At 50.0% G+C, this 13043-nt stretch overlaps 1 protein-coding gene across 3 annotated transcripts in view; it reads left to right on the top strand.

The window, feature by feature from the left end:
* The window catches only part of SMARCA2 (SWI/SNF related, matrix associated, actin dependent regulator of chromatin, subfamily a, member 2), a 182252-nt gene that overhangs the window by 55960 nt on the left and 113249 nt on the right, over window positions 1–13043 (top strand). For all 3 annotated transcript variants that reach the window (XM_054727542.1, XM_054727540.1, XM_054727541.1), the window contains exon 10: window positions 12607–12660. In XM_054727542.1, coding sequence (XP_054583517.1) covers window positions 12607–12660 — 54 coding nt within the window. The remainder of the gene's footprint in view (window positions 1–12606; window positions 12661–13043) is intronic.

The raw sequence follows: 13043 nt of genomic DNA, 5'->3' as shown, positions 1-13043 counted from the left end.
CCCTCTCTGCTCTCAGCAGGACTAAGGATAACCTTCCTGGGCCATCTTGCTGGCAGAAATGGGAGAAAGCTCTGTCTTTCGCGGGGCTTTGAGACTGAGTTCAGAGTGAGTTACCCCATTCCAGATGCACCTCTGCTAGTGCAAAGAAAGCAGATGCTTTAAGAAGCTGGTAGTTTGACACTGTGTATTGTCTGTGGTTCTTTCCTGCATTAGAGTCAACAACGATGGAGAGTTACCTGTTGCAGTTTCTCTGTCTGGAAAGAAACTGCATATGGAAGCTTAAAAATTCTGTGCTTTCCCTTTCGGCATTTTCCCACAGGACTGACATGCCGAACCTCACTGCATTTTTTTAATTAGGAAAGGCATCAATAAATCTTTGTTTGGAGAAAACCCTTTCTTACCCAGTGAACTAATAGCATCGAGCTGGTAGCAGCATTTGTAAGACACCTAAGGTAACCCCAAGAGCTATGCTATTAGAGTTGAGTATGATTGACCTTATACTGTAACTAGAGGCCCAGTGCGCAAAATCGCACGAGACCCAGACCTGGTGTGCCGCGGGACCCGGCGTCAAGTCCCGCCGGTGCCGCGGGACCCATCAACGCACCTTCTGGTGACCAGTCTTTGGTCATTACGGCGTTACGACCACTGGGTTTTTATTATATAGATGGTAAAAGGGTTACTTTTTACTTTGTGTTAAACTCCGTGTATAATTTTTTTTAAATAGTCCCAGTGTAACAGAAAAGACCTTTGTTTTTCCCCATTAGGAGTACATTGTGTTTACTTGTTGTTAGTGAATAATGGAGTGGGGTTCCTTTAACCTGCCATGACCTTGTTTAATTTCCTCTTCTCACCATTAGAGCCATTTCTATGAAGTACATATTTATAAATCATTCTGAAACTTCTCCTTCTCAGCCTGGTCTTCCATTAATGCCCTTGAAATGGAAGAAAAATAAGTAGATTGTATATATCTGCTTAAGAGTTAGAGGAGGAATAATTGTTAAAGCATTGAAATACCTCTGCAGGGGGGTGGGATGAAGGCACTGTTATGTGCACTTAGCGGGACCTTGAGGTCTCCGACCTTTGCCATGCCTGTTCTCTAACATCTACTGAGTGACTGACTACAGGATAAAAGCGGGGAGGGGGCTAGATGAAGCCACAGGGGTTTATACAAATATAGGATTGAACAGGCTAAATTAGAAAATTGGACCACTCTCCAAATCATGTTAGCACACAATCTTTTAAATCCATAACTGCATAAGAAAACATATCAGACTAATTTGTTCTTATTCCTTACTGGGTATTTCATGAAAAGATCTATTATCTAGTACTTCAGTCTTTTTTTTTTTTTTTTTTTTTTTTTTATATATTTTATTAATTTTTTACAGAGAGGAAGAGAGAGGGATAGAGAGTTAGAAACATCGATGACAGAGAAACATCGATCAGCTGCCTCCTGCACACTCCCCATTGGGGATGTGCCCACAACCAAGGTACATGCCCTTCACCGGAATCGAACCTGGGACCTTTCAGTCCGCAGGCGCTGCTCTATCCACTGAGCCAAACCGGTTTCGGCTAGTACTTCAGTCTCTTGATCTATCAGAAGGATATTGGTAAGGATTGAATGGGAAAGTTTCTCTAAAGCATTTTCTGTGTTTCCTGACACATTGTAAGTACTCAGTAAATCTTAGTTATTTTATCAAGCCATTTTGTGGTGTAAATGCAGGATCATGGTTATTGAAATGTGGTTGTAGGGTTTTGAAAAGAAATTCTTTTCCCCCTTACTGTATATTCTCTGTGATGTTGAGTAAATAAATAGCCACCATTTTTTTTTTCCTAGTCGAGGATCAATCAAATATTGCCTTTTAGGATAATGACAGGTTCTTACACTAATGAGGCCTACAGTGAGAAAGGAGGATTTATTAATTTGGGTGGATTCTGCTTATCCCTCCCCAGCTCCTACAAAGAGAATTTGTAATTATATGGCCTCTGATTTAGAGTGGTTTTTGGTGACAATGAGGCATTTCTTGCAAGGTTTTAGGGTGTATTTTTCCTGAAGCTGTGGTTAGGAACCTGTGACCCCGAACCTCCTGCTTAGAAGTCGAGGCATTTTATGGATTCAGCTTCCCGAGTTGTGGCCTTCAGGCTGGAAATAAATATTTAATTCCGTCTTTCAAATCTTTCAATGGGCCCTGCAGGCGTGGCTCCGTGGTTGAGTGTCAACCTGTGAACCAGGAGTCGCAGTTCGATTCCCGGTCAGGGCACATGCCCCGGTTGCGGGCTTGATTCTGGGTGAGCGTGCAGGAGGCAGCCGATCAATGCTTCTCTCTCATCATTGATGTTTCTATCTCTCTCCCATTCCCTTCCTCTCTGAAATCAATAAAAAATATTTTTTTAAAATCTTTCAATGGGGTGTATACTAGCAGAACTATGCCCCTGTTACTTATTTGTGACATTTCCTAAAGCCCACAACACTAACGGGAACACCTCAGAGAATCCATGGGGGACACAATTCTGGGCCAGATCTTTCTCGTTGTGGTGTTTCCATTTCTTTCCAAAACTTCTTTTTCTCTCTCTCTCTTTCATCGACCACAATTATAATTAAAATCAGGACTGGGATGTTTTGGAGGGGGAACCTTTCCAGCTATATATATTATATAATCAATTTCAGAGAGGAAGGGTGAGGGAGAGCTAGAGATAGAAACATCAATGGTGAGAGAGAATCATTGATCGGCTGCCTCTTGTATGGCCCCTGACTGGTGGTTGAGCCTGAAACCCTGGCAGGTCCCCTGAGCGGTAATTGAACCGGAATCTCTTGGTTCATAGGTCGATGCTCAATCACTGAGCCATACCGGCCAGGCTCAGTGTAGTGATAGGAAATGCGTTTTTTTTTCTTTTTTAGATATCCAAAAATCAGTAAAGCCTCTTGGTGTAATGTTTGGTAGGAAGAGCATCAAATCCAAACTAGTAATGTTGTTTCGACATTTGTCTTAAATTCAGGTTACTCTGCAGTTCTTCTCAATTCTTTTATGTCTTATATTTTTCCCCAAAGATGACATAGTTTATTGCAGCTTTTCCCTACAAGGACATTTTTGTAGGTAAAAGAGAGGATCTTAGGCAATTCTGGGCACTTGAGCGCAGCGACTGTTGTAAAGATAGGTGAACACAGTGCCACGGTGATTAGATTTGATTAGTTCAGTGTCGGAATGGGTGAAAGCAGAAGTTTGGATCCAAGTCCTGCTTAACTGGATCGACCAGTTATTTGAGTCAAAATGTTAGAATTGGTTTTCTCTGCAAGGTACAACCAAAGCAATGTGCAATTGCCTGCTAATTTGATATTCTTGGGTATTTTATTATTGCCTGATCCCCTATCTGAATGCTCAGTGGTCCACTTAAGTGACAATAATAAAAATAACCCTGCGAATTTCTGAAAGCTTAGGTTTCCACTGAAACAGAATGAGTCTTTAAGAGGCCAGCACATTTGAATGTTGTTTCAGCATATTATAACAACACCTTCTGGGGCTAAAAGAAATTCACTTTGTGATATAGATTGTAAATTATTTGGTATAAAACTGTTTGTTTCCAAAATGAGGCTGTTTGTGGCCTGTGTTGTGGTAATCTAAATGAAGTGCCCCATTGCAGTCTATTTTCTTAAGTTCAACCTAAACAGGATTTTCATGTTTAAAGAAGGAATTTCTTTCCCTCCTTGGCCCCATCGCTGATTATTTTATGTAGCTTCTGCAAGGAAGATGCGTAGCCATGCACATAGCTTTGTTCCTGAACATTTCTAGATGGAAGGAATGAATTGACATTGGCCTTTGGAATTAGGAACCCAAATTGTCTTCTAGTTAAGAGTAATTTGTCTTATATCCCCTCTCAGGACTAGGTTAATTACACTTCTTTCTACCTCCATGAGCATAATTAGTTCCAAATTTTTCGCAGGTAGGAAGAAGGTAGTGCAAAGTTCCCTTAGTCCTAATTAACGGATGAACGCCAGTGTTTTGTTTTTAATCAGTGGAAGTAAGCTCAGGTCAGTGATACTGATAGAATGTGTTTGCAGTCACATGATCCAGATTACTGTATGTGAAAATCCCTCAGGCACTAGCAGCCATTTCACCGGGTGCATAGAGACTGTCCAAAGTTAGCTCAAACGATAGCACAGTCTGTTTGGAGTTCACCTTGAACCCCAAAACGGGAAGTGTTGTGTGTTTTTTTCTTGAGGGGTAGAGGGAATAAAATACCAGTTTGATGTGAGAACATGGATTTATGAAAGCACACCAACCAGAAACCTTCATACTGAAAGAATCCAAAGCATGACGGGAGAACTTGACATCTCTTGCCATAGAGTAGACTGCCACCTGGCTCCCACTCATATAACAACGTAGCGGAATTGGGTGAAAATACAGGGCATGCAAAGAGAAGTCTCATAGAGCGCCAGTTCAATGAGGAATTGTGTCTGTGTTCTTAACCCTTTTGACTTGCAAATATATTGGCACCTAATTACAGTGATAATAATAGCTCACTGATCATATGCATTGTTCTTGTTGCTTGCATTCATTCATTCATTCATTCATTCACCAAATATTTATTCAGTGCCCTTTAAATGCAGGTACTCTGGTAGGTGTGGGCATACATAAGTGAACAAAGCAGACCGAAACCCCTAATCCTGTAATCTTATGAAGCAGTTTTCAGACAGTGCTGTAGCAGTCTTAGGTAGACATATGAGAATAGCCCTCTGACTACTGTTGAATCTCATACATTTAGAGATTAATGCTCACAGTATGTGTTATATGTGACATTGAATTGTATGTATTGAAATAGTGATCCAGTCCTACATGGTAACAGGGACTGTTACTGCCCATATTTTTTTTAAAAAAAGGGGGGGATGGGGGCCAAGACACGCAAGGTTTGCTCAAGGTCACACAGTGAAAGTCTCTTGCACTAAGTGACACAGCTGGGATTCAAGTGCAGGTCGTCTAATTCCAGAACCAAGTTTCTTACATGTAGTATTACATTGCTTCTCAAATTTGATACCTAGTGGAATTATTTTTGAAGTCAATTTAGAGGATTTTAAGTAATGGAAGGGTCTGATTATGAAGCAGTTTTGAGATAACACCCTTACTGATCTCCAGCATATTCATAGAAAAGTATCCTTCGGAGTAGTTTTGATTTTATTATTTATGGTCCTTCAAGCTTTTTAAGGTGCTATTCATTGAAATGGTGATCCAGTTCCACTAGCTAGCTATTGGAAATTGGCTTATTCATTATCGCATTTGATTTCCTTTGTTGGCCAAATTGGTAGCTCATTTCTGATTTGTATGGAAAGAATGGTGGGATTAATTGACTTTCTCCCACTAATGAAAGCAGTGGCCTGAATACTGTGCCCGAGAACTCCAGAAGTGAAAGCTCCGAGGGTTGGTGGTAGGGATGGCTTCTGTTCTGCTCTTGTTCTCTCTGTACTCCCAGCCTAGACACAGGGCCTGGCACTTTTACATACTGATCATTTCTTTGAGCTTGTAAACATTTTCCCTTTGGGGTGGCGTGAATAGAAACTTAAATTCTTGGGAAATCATAACCAAAGGGCAGCGTTTTGTTTTCTGTCTTTGGTGCCTTGTGCTTTAGCATACGCACCTACATCCAAGAAAGTTATAAGAGAACTTCAAACATTTTCAAACATGTATGGAAATTGCATTTCTTCAGTATGCCAAAAGGCTGAATTTTGGACATTAAATATTTTCTATAAAAGCTGTTTTGTCAAGAGACAATTGAGTTATTTACATGGAAAGCAAATATGTATTATATAATCAATGCCTTAAGTAAACAAAATGTAGTTAATATTGATTCTGTATCAATATATATTTTTAATTAACTAAAGGGTCCAGGGGAGGAAAGTTTATTTTCTTAAATGTCTTGATAAAGCAAATGACCGAAGTTTTTTTTTTTCTTCTCATTATACTACCCTGAAGTAGTATAGCTTTCCAGCAATAACTTTAAAATAAGTATTCTATAAAGGTGATGTGCAGGATTTCACTTGTTAAAGAAGTCGTTACATATGGAAGACATTTTAGACTAGTTTGTGTATATTACAGATGAGACTCTCTTGGGAATGTACAAAATGTGGCATTATCTTCGCTTTCCATGTAGGCTGTCTCTGAGGCTCTTAGAGGCTAATGGACTAAGATACTGGAATAGTTAAGAAACGGTGGATGACAGAATTTTTCATGAGATCACAGTACCTGCTTCGAATTTTCCCCTGTACCCACTGTGTAAATACTTTCTATTATGAAAGCCCATTATGTAGAATGAAAAACATTTGGAGAACTCACAGAATTTTATATCATTTTGTATTTTTATGACTCAAGAGTGATTCAGAGTTTATTCTCAATGGACATTTTCAGAACACGCGCTAAAGGAATAGGAAAGTTTTGCTGTCTGCATCAGGGTGTGTCTTCCCAGTGCCAGACCTGAGAACATTGCAGCCTCTGGCCTCTCTCCCTTTCTCGCTCCCTTTTTCGCTCTCGCTCTCAGCACTGCCAATGCCTTAAGCTCTTTGGATCCTAGAAGACACAATCCACAAATCTCTAGTGTGCTGGCCTTGAATCACACCTGGCTTTCAAGAACACTCTGGGGGAGAAACCAAGATGGCGGCATAGGTGAAACACCTAACCTGCAGCCGGGCACAACAATTTCAAAGGCACAACTAGAGGTCAGAACGGACATCGTCCAGAACCACAGGAGAGCTGGCGGACTGAAATGCCCACAGCTGGGGGGAAGGAGAAGGCCACGGGGACAATCGGGGGAGCCGTAAAAGCCTGAGGTATGGAGAAACTGGCGGAGACACGAGCACGCGCGCCTGCGGGGAGGATGGAGCCGGAGAGGAAGGGGCGGCTGACGGCCTGGCCGGCGTTCACTGGCAGGAAGGAGATAAAGGCTCCGGAGTGCGCTAAGCGCCGGCTCGGACTGCACTGAGCGCCAGTTCCGGGCGAAACCCTGGGAAGCCAGGCGCAGGCTGGGGGAATGAATCTGGGCTGTGGGGCGCAGGCACAGAGGAGCGGGGGAAGGCAGAGCTCCAGAGGCGCGCACGGGAAGGGGCGCAAAGGACGGACTGTTGCCTGCGCCACTGAACTGCCCTAGTGGGAAGGAGACATAAGCTCAGGACCGTGCTGAACCCCAGTTCCGACTGCACTGAACCCCAGTTCCGGGCGAAACCCTGGGAAGCCAGGCGCACGCTGGGGGAATGAATTTGGGCTGTGGTGGCGGAGGCACAGAGAAGCGGCGGCTCCAGACGCGCGCACTGGAAGGTGCGCAGAGAACGGACTTTTGCCTGCGCCACTGGGTGGCCCTGCTGGGAAGGAGACAGGGACGCCAGACTGCGCTGAGACCCAGTTCCAACTGCACTGAAACCCAGTTCCAGGCGAGAATCTGGGAGTCCAGATTCATTAGGGGAGGGACTGGACTGTTTGGCAGTGGGCGAAACTCCAGGGCGCATTTCTCTCAGAGGTGTTTGCAAGGAATACAGAGGGACACAGACACAGGAGCCTCATAGGGCGGGGCTGACAGGAAGCCAAGGTTGTAGGCTCCACCCTGTAGCTCCGCCCCAGCCAAGCTGAGCAGAAGCTTTTTCCTGCTGAGTGCCTCAGGTAGTGGCTGACCCACACTGCATTGGAGACCCAGAAACGAGGGCATCTAGTGGTTGGTGGGAGATGACACCAGATTTCAATCACTTGCATAAGGGAGGCATTCTAGAGGCAGACTCAGTGAGTGCCAAGGCATTGCTGCATCAAGACCCGGCCCACAAACATGTCTCCTGCACAGCAACTCTTCCTATATGGACAAAGAGGGTCCTCACGGCCAATTGGCGTGGAGGACAATTCCTCCCAGTGACACCAACAACAATCAAGACTTAACTGTACAAAGGAGGACCAAGATGGAGACATAGGGCGGCAGCCTGATTGATGCCTACCACAACAATATTGAGACTACGACGGGAGAGCAGAGCAGACACCAGCCAGAAAGACCGGGGGGCTGGCTGAGCAGATGCTCTACAACTAGAATAAAAGAGAGGGGTACGCAGGATGATGCTGATGCCGGTGACCCAAAGTCCACACTTTAAGAACTATGGCTCAGGCGACACAATGGTGGCCAGGAACATGCTCGGCGCAGTTCCCCCGGCGGTCTCCGGCTGAGGGGACGGCTCCACTCGCTGCCGAGCACGGACAGACGAGCCCCTGGGAGACATGGGGTGGGAGACTCCGTGCTTGCTGACCTCCGAGTCCTTCAAGAATCTCAATGCCCCGAAGTGGCCAGGTGCGCACGCTCAGCGACTGGCCACCGTTGCAGACCCAAGGGCCGACGCAGCGACACCAGACCAGCCCACCGCCGGGCACCGGGCACACCAGAGCCTTGCCGAGCCCGCCGCCCAACGAGTTCTGCGGCAGCCGCCCTGGAGCTCTGAGAAAATGACCGAAGGAATTGCTGAGAGGGAATTGACCAACAGGAATTTGGATCAAGAAGACGAAACCCCACTGAGACCCGAGTCCAGGCGAGCCTGCGAGCCTCTGGGCTCAGATGTGGTCATACGCCTCTGGGTCTAGGTGAGGCCTCACGCCCCTGGGTTTGGGTGAGGCCACGTGCCCCTGGGTCCAGGTGAAGCTGGATTCCGGGTTCGGGTGAGGCCATGTGCCCCTGGGTCCGGGTGAATCTGAACCCTGGGTCCGGGTGAGGCCGAGGGCCCCTGGATCCGGGTAAGGCTGGGTCCCGAGTACGGGTGAGGCCGTGAGCCCCTGGATCCGGGTGAGACCACGCGACCAGGGGTCTGAGAGAGATAACGCGCCCCTGGGTCCGGGTGGCTTCGTGCACCTAGGTCCAGGTGAGGCCACGTGCCCCTGGGTCCGAGAGAGGCCACGCACCCCTAGGTCCGGGCGAGACCATGTGTCCCTGGATCCGGGTGGGGCCTCGTGCACCTAGGCCCGGGTGGGGCCGCGTGCCCCTGGGTCTGGGGGAGGCCAGGCGTCCCTGGGTCCGGGTGAGACCGTGTGTCCCTGGATCCGGGTGAGGCCTCGTGCGCCTAGGCCCGGGTGAGGCCACGTGCCCCTGGGTCTGGGGGAGGCCAGGCGTCCCTGGGTCCGGGTGAGACCGTGTGTCCCTGGATCCGGGTGAGGCCTCGTGCGCCTAGGCCCGGGTGAGGCCACGTGCCCCTGGGTCTGGGGGAGGCCAGGCGTCCCTGGGTCCGGGTGAGACCGTGTGTCCCTGGATCCGGGTGAGACCTCGTGCACCTAGGCATGGGTGAGGTCACGTGCCCCGGGGTCTGAGAGGCCAAGCGTCCCTGGGTCCGGGTGAGACCATGTGTCCCTGGATCCGGGTGAGGCCGCGTGCACCTAGACCCGGGTGAGCCCAAGTGGCCCTGGGTCTGGGAGAGGCCAAGCGTCCCTGGGTCCGGGTGCGACCATGTGTCCCTGGAGCCGGATGAGGCCTCATGCACCTAGACCCAGGTGAGCCCAAGTGGCCCTGGGTCTGGGAGAGGCCAAGCGTCCCTGGGTCCGGGTGAGACCATGTGTCCCTGGAGCCGGATGAGGCCTCGTGCACCTAGGCCCGGGTGAGCCCAAGTGGCCCTGGGTCTGGGAGAGGCCAAGCGTCCCTGGGTCCGGGTGAGACCATGTGTCCCTGGATCCGGATGAGGCCTCGTGCACCTAGGCCCGGGTGAGCCCAAGTGGCCCTGGGTCTGGGAGAGGCCAAGCGTCCCTGGGTCCGGGTGCGACCATGTGTCCCTGGAGCCGGATGAGGCCTCGTGCACCTAGGCCCGGGTGAGCCCAAGTGGCCCTGGGTCTGGGAGAGGCCAAGCGTCCCTGGGTCCGGGTGCGACCATGTGTCCCTGGATCCGGGTGAGGCCTCGTGCACCTAGGCCCGGGTGAGCCCAAGTGGCCCTGGGTCTGGGAGAGGCCAAGCGTCCCTGGGTCCGGGTGAGACCATGTGTCCCTGGAGCCGGATGAGGCCTCGTGCACCTAGGCCCGGGTGAGCCCAAGTGGCCCTGGGTCTGGGAGAGGCCAAGCGTCCCTGGGTCCGGGTGCGACCATGTGTCCCTGGATCCGGGTGAGGCCTCGTGCACCTAGGCCCGGGTGAGCCCAAGTGGCCCTGGGTCTGGGAGAGGCCAAGCGTCCCTGGGTCCGGGTGAGACCATGTGTCCCTGGATCCGGGTGAGGCCTCGTGCACCTAGGCCCGGGTGAGCCCAAGTGGCCCTGGGTCTGGGAGAGGCCAAGCATCCCTGGGTCCGGGTGAGACCATGTGTCCCTGGATCCGGGTGAGGCCTCGTGCACCTAGGCCCGGGTGAGCCCAAGTGGCCCTGGGTCTGGGAGAGGCCAAGCATCCCTGGGTCCGGGTGAGACCATGTGTCCCTGGATCCGGGTGAGGCCTCGTGCACCTAGGCCCGGGTGAGCCCAAGTGGCCCTGGGTCTGGGAGAGGCCAAGCGTCCCTGGGTCCGGGTGCGACCATGTGTCCCTGGATCCGGATGAGGCCTCGTGCACCTAGGCCCGGGTGAGCCCAAGTGGCCCTGGTTCTGGAAGAGGCCAAGCGTCCCTCGGTCCGGGTGAGACCATGTGTCCCTGGATCCAGGTGAGGCCTCGTGCACCTAGGCCCGGGTGAGCCCAAGTGGCCCTGGGTCTGGGAGAGGCCAAGCATCCCTGGGTCCGGGTGAGACCATGTGTCCCTGGATCCGGGTGAGGCCGCGTGCACCTAGGCCCGGGTGAGCCCAAGTGGCTCTGGGTCTGGGAGAGGCCAAGCATCCCTGGGTCCGGGTGAGACCATGTGTCCCTGGATCCGGGTGAGGCCTCGTGCACCTAGGCCCGGGTGAGCCCAAGTGGCCCTGGGTCTGGGAGAGGCCAAGCATCCCTGGGTCCGGGTGAGACCATGTGTCCCTGGATCCGGGTGAGGCCTCGTGCACCTAGGCCCGGGTGAGCCCAAGTGGCCCTGGGTCTGGGAGAGGCCAAGCGTCCCTGGGTCCGGGTGAGACCATGTGTCCCTGGATCCGGATGAGGCCTCGTGCACCTAGGCCCGGGTGAGCCCAAGTGGCCCTGGGTCTGGAAGAGGCCAAGCGTCCCTCGGTCCGGGTGAGAGCATGTGTCCCTGGATCCGGGTGAGGCCTCGTGCACCTAGGCCCGGGTGAGCCCAAGTGGCCCTGGGTCTGGGAGAGGCCAAGCGTCCCTGGGTCCGGGTGCGACCATGTGTCCCTGGATCCGGATGAGGCCTCGTGCACCTAGGCCCGGGTGAGCCCAAGTGGCCCTGGGTCTGGGAGAGGCCAAGCGTCCCTGGGTCCGGGTGAGACCATGTGTCCCTGGATCCGGGTGAGGCCTCGTGCACCTAGGCCCGGGTGAGCCCAAGTGGCCCTGGGTCTGGGAGAGGCCAAGCGTCCCTGGGTACGGGTGAAGCCAGATCCTGGGTCCGGGTGAGGCTGTGCGCCCCTGGATCCATCCGGGTGAGGCTGGGTCCCAGGCCCGGGAGAGACCACGTGCCCCTTGGGTAGGGGTGAGGCCACGTGCCCCTTAGTCTGGGTGACGCCGTGCCCCTGGGTTCGGCCGAGACCAAACCAGAGGGAGTCGGACCTCCATTACCACCATTTGTCCACCATCCAGAGCTGAGGGGTCAGTGCTGACATGTACACATAAGGAACTACTGGACATTGAAATTGGGTCTCAAAAGAACTGTTGGTCCAGGGGGAAGCTCGCTACAGATTGATTCATTTGCCTGTCAGCATAACTATTATTGCTCGTCTCACATTCAGTTCTTATTAGTATATATCTAGTGACATATGATCTCGCTCATCTAGGGGAAATGATGAACAACATAGACTGAGGAACAAGAACAGAACCAGAAGCAAGGAGGCATCGATCGGACTATCGGGCCTCAGAGGGAGGATAGGGGAGGGTAGGGGGAGGGTGGGGGGGAGGGGGAGAGTTCAACCAAAGGACCTGTATGCATGCATATAAGCCTATCCAACGGTTAAGTTCAACAGGGGATTGGGGCATGCGTGGGGAGAGGGGTGGGATGGGAATGGGGGGATGAGGACAAATATGTGACACCTTAATCAATAAAGAAATTTAAAAAAAAAAAAAAAAAAAAAAAAAAAAAGCACATAGTGGGCCTAAGATTTGAACCTGTGCTGATTTTAGCTTACGAGTATTTGTGTCTAATTCAAAATAAAACAAAAACATAGAAAAAAAAAAAAAAAAAAAAGAACACTCTGCAAGTTGCTAATAAAATACACACTTTGTCTTAGACAGTGAAAACAAGTAAAAATAAAAGGCATCACCCCATGGACACAGATAGTAGTGTGGTGAAGGCTTGGGAGCTGTAGGTATAGGGTGGAGGGGATCAATGGGAACACACACACACACACACACACACACACACACACACACCACAAAGGGGACATCTGTCATACTTTGAGCAATAAAGATAAATTTAAATAAATTAAAAATCAAAGGCATGAATATTAAGTTTCGCTCGGTGAGGGTGAGTAGTAATGCAGTGCTGTTACATACCCCAGAGTTACTGTGAAGCCCTCCCTGTTCCCATCCTCTGGGCTGCCCCATAACATGTGACACATTGTCGTTTTACAGAAGGCCGAAGAGAATGCAGAGGGAGGAGAGTCTGCCCTGGGACCAGATGGAGAGGTAAGGGACTTTGCATCCATTTCTACTGTGTTCTGCTCAGTGAGTCCCTGCCATGCCTTACCATACATATCACTGTCTGTGTATACTAATTTTATTTTTATTCAGCTATTCATCTTTAAGTAAAGAAGAGTAGTCTATTAGCATAGTATAAAAGGGATACACTGAAAAGTAATATACCATATTTTCCGGCGTATAAGACGACTGGGCATATAGAAGATTTTCCTGGGTTAAAAAGTCGTATTATACGCCAGAAAATACGGTACTTCCTTCTCAGACTACCCATCAACTGATGTTAAGTTCCTTGTGTACCCTTTGAGAATTTTCTGTGCACATAAAAGCATATGTTTTGGAATACACAAAATGTGTAAAATCTTAAGTGATTC

Source organism: Eptesicus fuscus, chromosome 15 (assembly GCF_027574615.1).
Source record: "Eptesicus fuscus isolate TK198812 chromosome 15, DD_ASM_mEF_20220401, whole genome shotgun sequence".
Classification (NCBI taxonomy): domain Eukaryota; kingdom Metazoa; phylum Chordata; class Mammalia; order Chiroptera; family Vespertilionidae; genus Eptesicus; species Eptesicus fuscus.
Note: the sequence above shows the minus strand (reverse complement) of the source record. Positions and strands in the feature narration are given on the sequence as shown.